At 40.7% G+C, this 17,892-nt stretch overlaps 1 protein-coding gene across 5 annotated transcripts in view; it reads left to right on the forward strand.

Annotated features, from left to right (window-relative positions):
* SLC26A5 (solute carrier family 26 member 5) overlaps nt 1–17,892 on the forward strand; it is a 72,276-nt gene that overhangs the window by 17,923 nt on the left and 36,461 nt on the right. For all 5 annotated transcript variants that reach the window (XR_010342026.1, XM_012456429.3, XM_064374724.1 and 2 more), the window contains exons 2-6: nt 6,082–6,286; nt 6,770–6,909; nt 14,400–14,510; nt 15,980–16,146; nt 17,028–17,192. Coding sequence is in view for 4 of the 5 variants with exons in the window: in XM_012456429.3 (XP_012311852.2) it covers nt 6,135–6,286; nt 6,770–6,909; nt 14,400–14,510; nt 15,980–16,146; nt 17,028–17,192 (735 nt within the window). In the remaining variant the exon portion in view is untranslated. The remainder of the gene's footprint in view (nt 1–6,081; nt 6,287–6,769; nt 6,910–14,399; nt 14,511–15,979; nt 16,147–17,027; nt 17,193–17,892) is intronic.

Consider the following 17,892-nt stretch of genomic DNA (forward strand, 5'->3'; position numbering starts at 1 on the left):
TCATCATAATTCACCTGATTGGCAGCTGAGCAAACTCCTGTGGGGTAACAGGAAAATCAATGGTAAAACTGAGCTTCTGCAACAGGAGGAAAACCGGAGTCTGATTCTTATTAGACTTTCCTCAGCTCTACTTGTTTCTTTTCTCTTTGAGTGGCCATATGAAGGAAGAAATTACCTTTCTAAACTAGGACAAAAGAAGACTAAGAAGATAATGTCTACAAAAAAAAAAAAAGTAAAAGTTTAAAGCAAACAATCTATAAGATGAAAGATTAGAGAGGAAGTATGGCATACATTATCAATAATCATAATATACCCATTCAAATATTTCATTCACCTACCAGTTACTGCGCACCTGCTAAGATACAAGTACTGAGATAGGTTCTGGGAATTTAGAGTATGATATTGTCTCAAGGAATTTATAGTCTAGAAGAGGAGATCAATGATTCTATTAGAATAGAAGAATCAAGGGGTCCAGTTTCTGCTTTCTGCACATGGCTAGCCAGTTTTCCCAACACCATTTATTAAAAAGGGAATCCTTTCCCCACTGCTTGTTTTTGTCAGGTTTGTCAAATATCAGATGGTTGTAGATGTGTGGTGTTGCCTCCGAGGCTGTTCTGTTCCATTGGTTTATATCTCTGTTTTGATACCAGTACCATGATGTTTTGATTACTGTAGCCTTGTAGTGTAGTTTGAAGTAGGTAGCGTGATGCCTCCAGCTTTGTTCTTTTTGCTTAAAATTGTCTTGGCTATGCGGGCTCTCTTTTGGTTCCATGTGAAGTTTAAGGTGGTTTTTTCCAGTTCTGTGAAGAGGGTCATAGGTAGCTTGATGGTGATAGCGTTGAATCTATAAATTACTTTGGGCAGTATGGCCATTTTCACAATATGAGTATGGAGTGTTTTTCCATCTGTTTGTGTCCTCTCTTATTTCCTTGAGCAGTGGTTTGTAGTTCTCCTTGAAGAGGTCCTTTACATCCTTCTTCCTAACCATGAGCATAGAGTGTTTTTCCATTGTGCCCTCTCTTATTTCCTTGAGCAGTGGTTTGTAATTCTCCTTGAAGAAGTCCTTTACATCCTTTGTTAGTTGTATTCCTAGGTGTTTTATTCTCTTTGTAGCAATTGTGAATGGCAGTTGGTTCTTCATTTGGCTCTCTTTAAGTCTGTTATTGGTGTATAGGAATGCTTGTGATTTCTGCACATTCATTTTGTATCCTGAGACTTTGCTGAAGTTGTTTATCAGTTTCAGGAGATTTTGGGCTGAGACAATGGAGTCTTCTAAACATACAATCATGTCATCTGCAAATAGAGACCATTTGACTTCCTCCTTTCCTAATTGAATACTGTTTATTTCTTTTTCTTGCCTGATATCTCTGGCTAGAACTTCCAATACTATATTGAACAGGAGTGGTGAGAGAGGGCATCCTTGTCTAGTGCCAGATTTCAAAGGGAATGCTTCCAGTTTTTGCCCATTCAGTATGATATTGGCTGGAGTTTGTTGTAAATAGCTTTTATCATTTTGAGATACGTTCCATCAATACCTAGCTTATTGAGAGTTTTTAGCATAAAGGGCTGTTGAATTTTGTCGAGGCCATCTCTGACACCTTACACTAAAATTAACTCCAGATGGACTAAAGACTTAAACATAAGACCTAACACCATAAAAACCCTAGAAGAAAACCTAGGCAAAACCATTCAGGAGATAGGCATAGGCAAGGACTTCATGACTAAAACGCCAAAAGCATTGGCAACAAAAGCCACAATAGGCAAATGGGATCTAATTAAACTCCAGAGCTTCTGTATAGCAAAAGAAACAATCATTAGAGTGAACTGGCAATGAACAGAATGGGAAAAAATGTTTGCAATCTACCCATCTGACAAAGGCTAATATTCAGAATCTACAAAGAACTAAAACAGATTAAAAGAAAAAAACAAACAAGCCCATTCAAAAGTGGGCAAAGGACATGAACAGACACTTTTCAAAAGAAGACATATATGAGGCCAACAAACGTATGAAAAAATGCTCATCATCACTGGTCATTAGAGAAATGCAAATCAAAACTACATTGAGATACCATCTCACGCCAGTTAGAATGGCAATCATTAAAAAATCTGGAGACAACAGTTGCTGGAGAGGATGTGGAGAAATAGGAACACTTTTACACTGTTGGTGGGAGTGTAAATTAGTTCAACCATTGTGGAAAACAGTGTGGCAATTCCTCAAGGACCTAGAAATAGAAATTCCATTTGACCCAGCAATCCCATTACAGGGTATATATTGAAATGAGTATAAATTGTTCTATTATAAAGACACATGCACATGCATGTTCAATGTGGCACTGTTTACAAAAGCAAAGACCTGAAACCAACCCAAATGTCCATCAATGATAGACTGGACACGGAAAATGTGGCACATATACACCATGGAATACTATACAGCTATAAAAAACGATGAGTTTGTGTCCTTTGTAGGGACATGGATGAATCTGGAAACCATCACTGTCAGCAAACTGACACAAGAACAGAAAATCAAACACCACATGTTCTCACTCATAGGCGGGTGTTGAACAATGAGAACACATGGACACAGGGAGGGGAGCATCACACACTGGGGTCTGTTGTGGGGGAATAGGGGAGGGACAGCAGTGGGTAGGGAGGTTGGGGAGGGATAACATGGGGAGAAATGCCAGATATAGATGACAAAGGAATGGAGGCAGCCACCAAACCACATTGCTATGCATGTACCTATACAACAATCCTGCATGTCCTGCACATGTACCCCAGAACCTAAAGTACAATATAAAAGATTAGAAGAATTAAAGAATATATAAAATAACATAGGCCCATTTCATATAAGATTATAAGTGAGGGGAGACTTCACAGAGAAGCAGAAAACAGAACAAGTGTTTATAAGATAGAATGATTAGGGTGTGGGAAAAATGGAAGGAGTGAAGGGAAAGAAACAACATCTCTTAGGCACAGAGGCTTAAAGCAGCATGGTATGTTGCCTGGATTATGAATGGTTTTATAATGCCGTTATGTAATGCTCTGGAGGAGTTAGGACAAGTGGAAGCCAGTGATAGGGTTTGTGATGTGTCAAATTCCACTCATTAAATCAGCCCAGTCATTCTTGTATTTTGATGAGTTCCTACAGTGGCTCTAAAGAGCTAGATGAGGGGTGGCCAACCCACCTTGCTAGTCTGAAATAAAAAACATATAACCTTTATTTCTCAGGTTCTGCTGCAAAATTCTCTTTCTCCAGATTTACCATTTCTTAGTTCATTTGAGCTGCTATAACAAAATACCACACACAGAAATTTACAAATGGAGGAATTTATTTCTCACAGTTCTGGAGGCTGGGAAGTCCAAGAACAAGGCACTAGCTGGTGAGGGTAGGTGCCTCTGCTTCCAAGATGGTGTCTTATTGCATTATCCTCTGGAGAGGAGGAACCCTGTGCCCTCACATGGCAGAAGAGACAGAAGGGGTGAAAGGGGGTGAACTCCCTCTGCCTAGTCTTTTTGTAACTTAATACTGTAAGGCCAGTTGCCTCGCCAGGAGCATGGACGGACACCCCACCCCCCTCGCCGGGAGCTCGGACACTCCCCACTCCCTTGCCTGGAGCTCGGACACACCCGCTTCCCTTGCAGAGAGCTCAGACACACCCCCCTCCCTCACGGGGAGCTCAGACACACCCCCTCCCTCGCCAGGAGCTAAGACACACACCCCCTCACTGGGAGCCCGGAAAAAAGCCCCGCCAGGACCAACCCGATACCATTTTGTCCCATCAGGGCCCCACTCCCTGCCTACCATTTTGTCCCATCCAGGCCCCACTCCCCACCATTTTGTACCATCCGGGCCCCACTCCCCACCATTTTGTCCCATCCAGGCCCCACTCACCTTGAGCACAACCAATCAAACTCCTTCACTCCCTATAAAACCCCACCTCTGAGAGGAGTCTGAGCGACTTCTCTGGCCCCTCCTGTCGGACCACAGAACCTCGTCTGGGAGCCTGAATAAATTCCTTCACATCACATCTTCTTGTGCTGGCCTCAGTTTCTTTCCTTTTAAACTCAGCGAGAACAGACCTTACAAATACTATTCGTGAGGGCTGTGGCGCTCACATGATCAATCACTTCCTAAGGACCACAGCTTGTAATACTCTTGTATTGCGGATTAAGTTTCAACTTGAATTTTGAAAGGGATAAAAACAGTCAAACCATAGCATTTTAATATCACCCTTGATGGTACTTGGTTGCATTTGCTGCTAGCATTTCTTTTTATTATAGGCTCTTGAATTTTCAACCTCTTTGGACAAAAGTATTTATTTTGCATCATATTTTGTAGTAGATCATACACAACCCTGATTTCAATTTGTTTTGTTTTGTTTTGGTTTTTTTGAGATGCAGTTTCACTCTTGTTGCCCAGGTTGAAGTAGAATGGTGCAGTCTCTGCTCACTGCAACCTCTGCCTCCTGGATTTCAGTGACTCTCCTGTCTCAGCCTCCTAAGTAGCTGGGATTACAGGTGTGTACTCCACACCCAGCTAATTTTTTTTTTTTTTTTTTGTAAAGGCAGGTTTTCTCCATGTTGGCCAGGCTGGTCTTGAACGCCTGACCTCAGGTTATCCACCCACCTCAGCCTCCCAAAGTGCTGGAATTACAGGTGTGTGCCACTGCAGCCCAGCCTTGATTTCAATTTGAATGTGATTTCATTTTGATGAAAACTTGATTTTTCACCCTGAAGGAGTTGTATTGATCAACATTAGTAGCCCCTCGCAATTCCATGGTCACCACACAAGCACTTAACCATGAATTCCTATTAACCTTTGCCTGCTCGGCCATTAACGTCTTTTAGTTGGGAACACTGGCTTTAGTTGTTGTTATACATTTAATGTTTCATTATGAGGTATATAGTTCAAATGTACACACAGGTACAAACAATCATGTAACAAACACCAGTTTACTTACTAAGCAGCGTAATCAAATCTTCACTTTTTGCTGTCTTTGTGCCAGTTCTTTTTAACAAACTAAAACATTGCAGATGCAGTTAGTAGAAGCCCTCTACTATCCCTTCTCAGTCCTATTTCTTCTCTCCAGAGGTAACACCATCCTGATCTTGGTGTTTATTGTTGTCATGAATGGTTTTATACTTTTACTACAAATATATGTAATAACATATACTATTGTTTTATGTTTTTAAACTTTAAATAATTGAATCCTCTCAGTATTCATCTGTTCTTACATTTTTGCTGAAAATTGTCTCTGAGATTTATTGAAGATGATACATATAGATTTAGTGCATTTCTTTTTATTAGAATTAAATTTATGAATATAGCAAAATATATTTTTTACTGCATATGAGTAGACATTTAGATTTTTTCCAACTTTTCACTCTTATAAGGCTGTGGCAAACATTCTTATACACATCTCCATATGCACAAATAGGTTGTATTTTTATTCTTTAATCATTTCTTTTACTCATGTAAGTATTATCACTATGGAGCAATGAAAAAAACTAACGTCATTCTAATCAAACACATGACAACGTAATCAACTTCAAAACAGTGTTAGAATAGTGTGCTGATGTTTTTAACTTACTGCCTTCACAAAGGTCACCAGCAGCTTCCCTCATAGACACATATAAGCCCCGGCTCTGAACCACAGAATAATTTAGGAGGCTAATATAGCTTTAGGAAATGTGGAGTCAATTTAAGGACTGATCATACTCTTTTTTTCTGTTTCCTTGACATACAGCTGGTCAGTACTGACCTGATTTGCAATTCCTCTTATATGGACCTAGAGGCAACTGACTGTAGTATTTAGCCATTGAACTTAATATGAGCTTTTGTTAAAAGCCTACACATTAACCACTTATTGCCCTGGGAGGGAATAAGTCACATTTTTTTTTAATTGATTTTGATTTTATTTCATTAATTACTGTCTCCTATATACAGATCAATACATTACATGCTCTGGGGTGTCCAAAGAAAGTCTCAGAAGAACTTAGAGCACCGCGAGGAAGAGATGCTTAGGAAAAGTTGTCAGTAGGATTTTGGCATGTAACATGGAGTTTTTCTTTTTTCCTTAGTGACACTCAGGAAATGCTTGTCTCCTGCTGTGAATGAATAATTTCAGAGTACTATGGATCATGCTGAAGAAAATGAAATCCTTGCAGCAACCCAGAGGTACTATGTGGAAAGGCCTATCTTTAGTCATCCAGTCCTCCAGGAAAGACTACACCAAAAGGACAAGATTCCAGATTCCATTGGGGATAAGCTGAAACAGGCATTCACGTATGTTGCATTTTAACCTGGTTCTATTATTGTGTCATTCGGTTATGAGAGGCGCAAGGTCAAATGTGTAAAGAAAATCTGTTTGATGAAGTGGAGGAAAAAAATGAATGCTGAGCCATCATGGTTTGCAAAGCTGTTCACGAGATTCAGTCAGCATCAGATATTTGCACACAGGCTTCATCATGAAATTTCACCGTATTTATTGAATTCCTACTATGCCTTTTGTCTGTGTAAATATTAACATAACCAACACGCTTTCCAATTCTCCACTCACCTTCAAAACACCTTTGGTTTCCTAGGAATATTTCAGCTACTCTCTCTTTTTTTCCCCACCCCTGACTCCTCCCCTGTTTGGCCACATCCTGAATCACTAATTGGAAATTCTTCCAGATTGCCCCTGGGAATAAGAAAGGGAAAATGCCTTGGTTTGAATTCTACAGAGAGTTTCTCATTTATAACTTGATCCTGTCTTTGTCCTTTCAGATGTACTCCTAAAAAAATAAGAAATATCATTTATATGTTCCTACCCATAACTAAATGGCTGCCAGCATACAAATTCAAGGAATATGTGTTGGGTGACTTGGTCTCAGGCATAAGCACAGGGGTGCTTCAGCTTCCTCAAGGTTAGTAGAAGATCTTTCTTTCTTTATTTCCACACTTGCTGTCCTCAAACAATTGCTTGGCCTTCCTTCTGTTTATTTAATCAGGATTGCAAATTCATAGTTTTTATATATCATTCTAGTAACCTTTACCTGTCTAAAGGTATCTTTCAAAAACATTTAATTCTTAAACCTGTAATCCCAGCACTTTGGAAGGCCAAGGTAGGAGGATCACTTGAGGCTAGGAGTTGGAGACCATCCTGGGCAACAAAGTGAGACACTGTCTCTACAAAAAAAAAAAAAAAAAAACAAAAAACATAGCTGGGCATGTCTGTAGTCTCAGCTACTCAAGAGGCTGATATAGAGGATTGTTTAAGTCCCAAAGTTCAAGGCTGTAATGAGCTATGAGTGTATCAGTGCACTCCAGCTTGGGAGACAGAGTGAGACCCTGTCTCAAAAAAAAAAAAAAAAAAGCTCCAGGGATGTTAATAGTAGAAAATGGTGATACTGTTTTGCAGATCAGTACACTGGTTGGGCATTTTCTCACCACTTGCTAACTCAGTCACTCAAGAATCATTTTGTTGTTGTGGTTGTTGTTAAGGTTTGTTGCTTCCGAGTTCATATTCTAATTACGAGGGACCATGATAAGCTAAATTCCTTTGGCATATTGCAGCAACTCTGTGATTTTATATGTGATTTAAGAACTTAAGAAAATATTCATTAACTTAATTAATTTATTCATGTATTCTAAACAGTACGTGTCTGTTAGGCACCTACCTGGCTCCCTGTCCTCATGGAGCTAACTAACCATCCAATAAAGGGATGAGATGCTAAGCAGAAAAAAGCACATATAAAAATTTTCATTACAATGATAAGCACGATGAAGGAAAAGACAAGGTATTGTGTAATAAGAATAGTGGATCTAGGGCCAGCCTGTGGTGGCTCATGTCTGTAATCCCAGAACTTTGGAAGAGTGAGGTGAGGGGAATCACTTGAGGTTAGGAGTTCGAGATCAGCCTGGTCAACACGGTGAAACCCTGTCTCTACTAAAAATACAAAAATTAGCCAGGCGTGGTGTCATGTGCCTGTAATCCCAGCTACTCAGGAGACTGAGCCTGGAGAATCGCTCGAACCTGGGAGGTGGAGGTTGTAGCAAGCTGAGATCATGCCACTGCACTCCAGCCTGGGCAACAGAGCAAGATTCCATAAAAAAAAAAAATTAGTTGATATAGGAAATGAGGTTTGAGCTGAGACCTGAGACAGGTCAGCAATGAGAGGAAATACATTTCAGGCAGAAAAAATAGTATGTGTAAACGTGCTGAAAAGAATTGGGTGTGGTACAAAGAATGAATGGAAAAGCTGTGTTCTAGCAGTGTGAGGGAGCAGTGGTGGGTGTGGGCAGAGGCAGGCCTGCAGAGTCTTCTTAGGCCCTTTTTGGATTTCATTCTGAGTGCAGTGAAAAGCTATCAGTATTACTTTGTATTTAGGTTTTGTTTGTGTATAAGTCTTCTCATGCTGCTAATAAAGACATTCCTGAGACTGGGTAATTTATAAAGAAAAAGAGGTTTAATGGACTCACAGTTCCATGGGGCTGCAGAGGCCTCATAATCATGGCAGAAGGCAAACGAGCAAAGTCGCATCTTACATGGTGGCAGGCAAGAGAGAGCATGTGTGGGAAACTGCCCTTTATAAAATCATCAGATCTTGTGAGACTTATTCACTATCACGAGAACTGCACGGGAAGACCCACCTCCATGATTCAATTACCTCCCACTGGGTCCCTCCCACAACACATGGGAATTATGTGAGCTACAATTCAAGATGAGATTTGGGTGGGGACACAGCCAAACCATATCACTTTGTAAGAGGTCACTGAGACTGAGACTGCTGTGTGGGGAGTGGATTTGGGTGCTGGGAGGGGCACCAGACTGGATGTGAGGAGACCAGGTAGAGGTGACAGCAGCTCATGTTAGGCAAAGGTGGTAATGGCTTGAACAGCTCTAGGTCAGCTGGCCAAAAATCAATTCCCTTCTAGCCAGTTTCCAAAAATTTCATTTGTTAAAAATATCACTTCCCCTAATTGATCAATTAGCTGAGTTTTTAATTTTCCAAGTGACTGATTTACCATATTTATTAAATCTATTTTACAAAATCTTAAAGCAGATTTGGGACAGATTTCTGCAATCATTTTGGTGTCATCGCCTCAAGAATAGAGAAAGGGACAGATTCAAAGGCAAAGCAAGGGCAGGGTGAGGAGCAGATAAGGGTTCGGTATCCCAAACAGGAAGCAGAAGCCAAACTGACATTCAGTCAAGCGGACTGATGGAGCTGAAGGAATGACTGTCATTGACCACCCATGCTCACACTCGAAGAACTTCTTGGGATTCTGCCCAGTTGAGTTTTCACAGTCATTCCACAAACCTATTTTCAACCAGCTGACCTTCTTCCATCTTGAATTAGAATGGTGGCCATTAGAATGGAAAGGATTGGAAAGACATATGATATATTTTGTAGGTGAGATCAGCAAGACTGGCTGTTGGATTAATTTAGAAAGAAGGGGGAGGGTGTGTCAAAAATAGTATTAAGGCAGCTGGGCTGATTGGTTGGATGTGTGGGGATGGTGAAGAAGAGGGATGGTCAAGAATGACTTCCAGCTTGCTGTTTCAAACACCTGAGGGATGGGGGTGCTAATTGCAGACATGAGAAAGATGACAGGGCTGAGCACGGTGGCTCACGCCCATAATCCCAGCACTTTGGGAGGCCAAGGTGGGTGGATAACCTGAGGTCAGGGGTTCAAGACTGACCAACATGGTGAAACCCCATCTCTATTAAAAATACAAAATAAGCCAGGCGTAGTGGCAAACGCCTGAAGTCCCAGCTACTTGGGAGTCTGAGGCAGGAGAATTGTTTGAACCTGGGAGATGGAGGTTGCAGTGAGCTGAGATCATGCCATTGAACCCCAGCTTGGGTGACAGAGTGAGACTCAGTCTCAAAAAATAAAAATATTTTTTAAAAAGATGACAGAAATAGGATTGAAGAGTAAGTTTGATTATGTTAAATTTGACATGCTTGTGAGATAGACACGTAGATATTTCATGTTTGTATTTAATATATGGTGAGCACAAAAGAGAAGTAGGGGCTAGAGATGTCAACTGTGGAATCTTTGACCTACAGAAAGCATTTAAACCATGGCAATAGACCAGGGTACCTAGGGAGATAAAGTGGAGTGAAAAGAGACAGGAGCTAAGATCAAGCTCTGTCCAACATTAAAGACTAAATATAGAAGGAGGAGCCAGCAGAAGAGATAGAAAAGAATCTGGAAAGGAAAACCAGGAGTGTGTACATTATTACAGTAAGGAAGAAATTATTTCAAATCAGGGAATAATTCAGCAGGTAGAACACTTCTGAGAGGCACAGATCATCCCACACTCAAATTTGTATTGCAGAGGTATTTTTCTGCTCAATATTAATCAATGAAGATAGATAAATATGTAAAACAAAATATAGCAAAGATAGAGATCTAAGAGAAAGTAAATACATTTCCTGTGATTGATAAATAATTTAAATTACCGAAAAGATCGTGGGTTAAGCATGGCAGAGTGAAAGTATGCTCTTATCTCTAATTGTCTTAAAAATCCCTCTAAAATGAAAATAAAAGAGGGGGAAATGGTATAAACCAGCAAGGATGAAGAATATGAGAGAGGAAAAAAAATATATATGGCAAGCAGGTGAACATATATATATGGCAGCTGAATTGTTGGAGTAGAGGAAGCTGAAATGTAGGTACATATACTACAAAACACTGGGAAATTGGAGGCTCCAACTATTGTGAAAGCTGAGAGTCAGGCAGAAGGCTAAAAGCAAGGGAACTGGTTCCAAGTTTTTGCAATCAGTAGCATCAATACACTCAGGTCCGCACACGTACATGATGCAGTAGATGGTAGGAGAAAAATACCAAGAGATGCGAGGAAGGTCAAGTAAAAGTCTGCACACTGAACTGTGAGCCAACAAAGGCTGTTCCCTTGCTAAACTTTGCTGCAAAGTGCCTCAAAAAAACTTACAGCCCAAAGCAGATGGTGACCTCTAAAACACCTATACTGACAAGTTGGGGATCCCCCTCAATGAAGTTGCTGGCTGCCCATCCAGTTGTCCTACAATAAGGCCCATCAGTAAACAAAGAGAGCCAGTACCCATGAAGCTTCAAGAAAGAAACCAAACCATACCCAAAAAAGAATTCATCAAGAACAGAAATTAACAGGTCAGAATTAAAAACTTTAAAACTATTGTATCCTTGAAGAGTTATTAAAAAAAAAAAAAAACGTTGAGTCCGGGCACGGTGGCTCACACCTGTAATCCCAGCACTTTGGGAGACCAAGGTGGCAGATCACGAGGTCAAGAGATCAAGACCATTTGGGCCAATATGGTGAAAACCCGTCTCTACTAAAAATGCAAAAATTAGCTGGGTGTAGTGGCATACGCCTGTAGTCCCCGCAACTCGGGAGGCTGAGGCAGAAGAATTGCTTGAACCTGGGAGGCAGAGGTTACAGTGGGCCCATATGGTGCCACTGCACTCCAGCCTGGCAATAGAGCAGGACTCTGTCTCAAAAAAAAAAAAAAAGAAAAAAAACTGAATCTGTGAAACAAAAACAGGATGCTATTTTGAAAAGAGCATTCAGAGAACAAGAAAGAGTTCATAGGAATTGAAAATATGATAGTTGGAATAAAATATTTAGTCAAAATTGGAAGATAAAGTAGAGGAAATCTCCTGGAAGTAGAAGGAAAAGACAGTAAGAGAGAAAACATGAGAACACCAGAGGATCAAGCCTGATGTCCCATCATATGTCTAATCCCAAAGTGATGGGATTACAGGTGTGAGCCACTGCACCCGGCTTCAATGTTTTTTTTATAACTCTTCAAGGATACAATAGTTTTAAAGTTTTTAATTTTGCCCTGTTATTTCTGTTCTTGATGAATTCTTTTTTGGGTATGGTTTGGTCTCTTTCTTGAAGCTTCATGTTTACTGGCTCTCTTTGTTTACTGATGAGACTGAGAGAGAAAGAAGAGAGTCAACAGAAGGGAAGAAATGCTCAAAGAGTAATCCCCAGGATTGAAGTACATGTTTTCAGACTGAGAGGAATACCCAGCGGAATAAATGAAAAATAAAAACATGAAATGAAAAATAAAACACAAATGTCTCCTGCCAGAAGTGGGGGCAGGGGGAGTGCTCTCCTTTCAGAATGCTGATTTAGGAAAATGGAGGTAAATAGAGAAAAACAGCTAAAAGAGTTGGAAGTGATTGCCTCTGAGGAGCAAAACCTGGAGGAAGAGGGGCGCGGCAGAAAACAGCTGGCTTTTCCAGAGAGCCTTTGACTGCTGCTTGGCTTTTTAAATCATATGCATGCATTTATCTGCTAGAAATAAATTTAAAAAAAAAAAAGAACTTTGAGTGACCATGTTATATTATACATGAAGTTAGGATGCTTTCTCAACTCTTCTTTTGCTAAAGCTGTTTTCTCCACAGCATAACAGTGCATTAAATGAATTTTCTAGTTGTCCCGGAAATCTAGCTGAGCCCCTTAAGCTGAGAACAAAGGGTGCTGATTGCCTACACTTTCTGAAAAGGCATGCCAGTCAATCTATGCCAAACTATAAGTGAATGACCCAGGCTCTCTTGAGTGTGTCACTTTAACAGAATATATCAGGGAATGAGGAGACTGATTTGGAGTGAGAATTTTCCAGGGAGAGGTTAAAACCCCAAATCATTTCTCTTTCACCTGCAGTCAAGTAAGGAATGACTACAAGAAAGCTACTCAGCGCTGAACAGCGCCCCCTGGAGTTTGTGGAGACTGCTGCCTAATTCTTGCATGAAAACGTCTAGCTGCTCTAAAAAATTTTTTCAAGTGAACCTGCACGTGGATGTTTTATAACAGCTTTATTCATAATTGCCTAACCTTGGAAGCAGTCAAGATGGCCTTCAGTAGATGAATGGATAAATAAACTGTGGTACATCCAAACAATGAAATATATTCAGTGTTAAAAAGGAATGAGGTATCAAGCCATGAAAAGACATGAAGGAACCTTAAATGCATATTACTAAGTGAAATAAGTCAATCTGATGTAGCTTAATACTGTGTGATCCCAACTGAATGACACTCAAAAGGCCAAACTAGCCAGACGCAGTGGCTCATGCCTGTGATCCCAGCACTTTAGGAGGCCGAGATGGGCAGATTGCCTGAGCCTAGGAGTTCAAGACCAGCCTGGAAAACATGGGGAAACTCTGTCTCTATGAAAATTATCCAGGCTTGATGGTGCACACTTGTAGTCCCAAATACTAGGGAGGCTGAAGTGGGAGGATCACTTGAGCTTGGGAGGTTGAGGCTGCCATGAGCTGTGAGCATTCCCCTGCACTCCAGCCTGGGTGACAGAGCAAGACCCTGTCTTTAAAAAAAACAATGGCAAAACTGTGAAGGCAGTAAAAAAATCATGAGTTTCCAGGGGATGGCAGAGGAAAGGATGAATAGAGCACAGAGAATTTCTGAGCAGTAAAGGTACTTTATATCATAGTATCATAGTGGCTACTTGTCATTGTACATTTGTATAGACTGTACCACACCAAGAGTAAACCTAATGTAAACTATGGACTTTGGGTGATAATGGTAGGTCAATGTAGGTTCATTACTTGTAACGCATGTGTCACTCTGGTGGGGGATTTTGATAGTGGGGGAGGCTGTGCATAAGGATGGGATATATAGAAAACCTCTGTATCTTTTGCTCAATTTGCTGTGAATCTAAAGCTGATCTTAAAAAAGTCTATTTTAAAAAAATGTCTAAAGGATGGTGTGAACTGCCTAGGACAGCAGAGTGAGGGAAAGACTCCTTTAGACGGTGTGACCTCTACTTCCAAAATGTCTTGGGTTAAAATGCCAAGCTTTCCCATTGGATAGCTGGGCATCCTGGAAGGTAACGAGGCTTGGCTCATTTGATAGGTACTTGCCCAGAAAGATTGCCTACAGGATGAGCATACGCCGGCCGAAAGGACCTGGAAGGCTGTACCTTCTGATAAGAGTCGGAGGGGGAATATCTAAGAGTCAGGAGGAAGGAGCATTACATAGATTAGGGCATAGTAACTGGGAGTCCTTTATTGCAAAGGGGTCTGTAGAGAACCTACAAAAACACCCTATTGGAGAAAGAGCTCGCATTTGTGCGTCAACACCAAATCACAATGGCACCCACTAAGATGAGACTTTTTTCTGCCTTTATCTAATTTGTGAAAGAATAAACCCGAAAAAAAAAAATCACCCACTGGCAAAAAGGAGATGACAGTGGAAACTGTCTCAGCCTGGACTGTATTAGCACCAAGGTAAGATGATGTGCAGGATTGGGGTAGGGCAGGTTGCAGCTCAAATTAAGACGGGCTTCACTGTTCACCAGAAATAAAGAACCAAGAGAAAAGTACATGTAACCCTTCTGTCTTCTAATGATCTCCCATTTCTGTTCGGTTTTTAATCCCACAGGCTTAGCCTTTGCAATGCTGGCAGCTGTGCCTCCGATATTTGGCTTGTACTCTTCATTTTATCCTGTTATCATGTATTGTTTTTTTGGAACCTCCAGACACATATCCATAGGTAAAAGCTTATACTTGATATTCTAGTACCTTTCCTTGTAGATTTCCAACCTTTGCAATGTGCCAAAGAAATAGCATGGTAATTATTAAAAATTGGCTTAATAACAACTTTTGTTACTGTATATACAGTAGGTGCTTTAAAAACCTACACTTGGTCAGGTGTGGTGGCTCACGCCTGTAATCCCAGCACTTTGGGAGGCCAAGGCGGGTGGATCTCCTGAGGTCAGGAGTTCAAGACCAGCCTGACCAACATGGTGAAACCCCCATATCTACTAAAAATACAAAAATTAGCCAGGCCAGGTGACAGGCACCTGTAATTCCAGCTACTCCAGAGGCTGAGGCAGGAGAATTGCTTCAACCCAGGAGGCAGAGATTGCAGTGAGCCATGATCACACCACTGCACTCCAGTTTGGGCAACAGAGCAAAACTCTGTTGAAAAGAAAAAAAACCCACTCCTCCCAAGATTTCTAGAACTTCAGCTTTCTTATAATCTTGGGATAATAAAACAGATAATTTTCTTGTGTAAAAGGGCAATTGTTGAAATCTGTGAAATGAGATAAATGCTTGATTTCATAATGTAATTTGCCAGCATCTGGTTTTTCTTTTTATACTAGTGGTAGTATTTCAAGTTCCTAATCACTTTGCATGTATTTCATTTTTGTCATATTTGGGGCTCTGAATTGTACATATTTTCTTTTTAGTTTATCAGAGGCATATAGATTTCATGATAGTTCTGGTGCTGCTTAAGGCTACAACCAAACTCTCACACACATTCCAGATATCTACTTTTGGGCAACAAATACCCCCAAAATGTAGCAGCTTTACAACAGTCATGTTAGTATCTTCCATAGTAACTGCAGGTGAGGACTTGGGAAGGGCTGGTCTAGGTAATTCTTCCTCTCTCCCTTTTTCCTCCTCCCTTCCCTCTTCCCTGACTTCCTTTCTCCATGCAGTCCCAGGAATTCTCCACTTGGCCTAGTTGGAGCTTTCTTACACATGGTGACTCAGAGCTTCAGCAGAAGTATCACAGCTTTCAGGTGGAAGCTCCAGCCCTTTTATTACCTAGCCTCGGAAGTCACACAACGTCACTTCTGCATCCTTTTGATTACTAACAAGTCAAAGCCAACCCAAATTCAAGGAGAGAGAAATTAGACTCCATATCTTGATGGGGAAATGTCAAGGAGAATATGTGGGATGGAAGATACTGTTGTGGCTATTTTTGGAAAATATAGTCTGCATACACACACACACACACACACACAGACATACACACACACACGCAGGCACACACACACATTGTTCTCACACCCCAGGGCAGAACTCTAAAGTGGGGAGTGTAGTCTTCTTTCAAGCATGACTTCTTGACCTCATCTGTGTCTCTTGGCGTACTGGCAAAAAGCACATCAAATACTATGAATTAGATAGTGTCCTTGAACCCTGAACAGGGATCTTCATGCTTTATTATTTCAGGTCCTTTTGCTGTTATTAGCCTGATGATTGGTGGTGTGGCTGTTCGATTAGTACCAGATGATATAGTCATTCCAGGAGGAGTAAACGCAACCAATGGCACAGAAGCCAGAGACGCCTTGAGAGTGAAAGTTGCCATGTCTGTGACCTTACTTTCAGGAATCATTCAGGTAACACTCAAAGATGAGGAAATGGACTGTTTCATTTGTTAACCTAACAAGTATCTACTGAGTGCTCTTGGCTGGTCTTACTAAGCAGTGGGCAGGGTCAGCCATCAAAACTCCAGAGGTCTGGGAGTACCACATGCCTTATTCACAACTGTGAGAGACCATCAAGCAAGCTTCAGGTGGGTGCTTTAAAGATCCCAAAAGCAAGACAAACTTGACACAGCAGGACTGATTAGTGCTAGGAGAGGACATTCCTCTCTGCTTGGAAGAAACATCCAGTGATCATGATCATGCACTTCAGTGTACATGGTGAAGCATGCCCCCAGCTCCATGGGATAGGGATGGCATTAGTGTGGCCAAAGCACTGTGGGGCACCAAGCCACTCCAGACCTTCCATTCTTTTCTGTATAACCAGTAATTGATTTGGTTGCTACTTACCCACTTCAGATACAAGTTTGCAGTGTTAGAAAATGGTTCAGAGGCTGGGTGCAGTGGCTCACGCCTGTAATCCCCACACTTTGGAAGGCAGAGGTGGACAGATCACAAGATCAGGAGTTCTAGACCAGCCTGGCCAACATAGTGAAACCCTGTCTCTACTAAATATACAAAAATTAGCCGGGTGTGGTGGCACCCACCTGTAATCCCAGTTACTTGGGAGGCTGAGACAGGGAATTGCTTGAGCCCAGGAGACAGAGGTTATAGTGAACCGAGACCATACCATTTCACTCCAGCCTGGGTGACAGAACAAGACTCCATCTCAAAAAAAAAAAAGAAAGAAAGAAAAGAAAAGAAAATGGTCCAGAAAGAACTTGTATATTTGCTGTGGGTCATAAGTTCCCGACCTTTCATGTGATTTATTTGTTTCTTTGTCATTAAAAAAATAGTTTTGCCTAGGTGTCTGTAGGTTCGGATTTGTGGCCATATATCTCACAGAGCCTCTGGTCCGTGGGTTTACCACCGCAGCAGCCGTGCATGTCTTCACCTCCATGTTAAAATACCTGTTTGGAGTTAAAACAAAGCGGTACAGTGGAATCTTTTCAGTGGTGTATGTAAGTAAGCAACTACCTGACGTTCTGGTACTTGTTTTTTCTTCTTTATTTCCCCGCTTCTATTCTGTATCTCTTTTTAGTTTCAAGACACATTTTTCTTTTTTCCCAAGAATTCCCATAAAAAGGGAAAAGTCCATTTACTCTAAGGTTTTCTGAAAAGTGTGTTACAAAGAGGACTAAACCTTAAAATCTCTATTATTAATATGTGATATTTCCTACTTTACAAGGAATTTTTTGCTAGGTCTTTATTTGATGACTGCATCATCACTCTAATTAGGTGAAGAGAGAACTTTTTCTTACAACCAAATCCTGGTCTCTTTGGAAACTAACAAATAATTTAAAGGCATAAGGGAAGAACATATCTCTCTCAAAAACTGCTAATTCAAGCCTGGCAAAAAAAAAAAAAAAAAAAAATGAGGCTATAAAAGATTAAACTAACATAAATCTTTTAGTTATACACACCCATTACCAAACTCAGAGAAAATATAAATTATTTGCGAGCACTTAGGGAACAAGGGTAATAACTGATCGTGTTGAAACTGATCATGTGAAACTGATCACAAATTCTAAAAATTTAATGTTTTTTCACACAGTGCAATATAACTAAAAATGAAAAACTAAACATAGCTTTAAAACTCCCATTGATTTGGAAACCAAAAAAAATTTCTAAATGACTCCTGAATAAAAAAAATTAGGAAAT

This window comes from Aotus nancymaae, unplaced genomic scaffold, assembly GCF_030222135.1.
Source record: "Aotus nancymaae isolate 86718 unplaced genomic scaffold, 86718_ANA_hifiasm-v0.15.2.pri h1tg000002l, whole genome shotgun sequence".
Taxonomy (NCBI): domain Eukaryota; kingdom Metazoa; phylum Chordata; class Mammalia; order Primates; family Aotidae; genus Aotus; species Aotus nancymaae.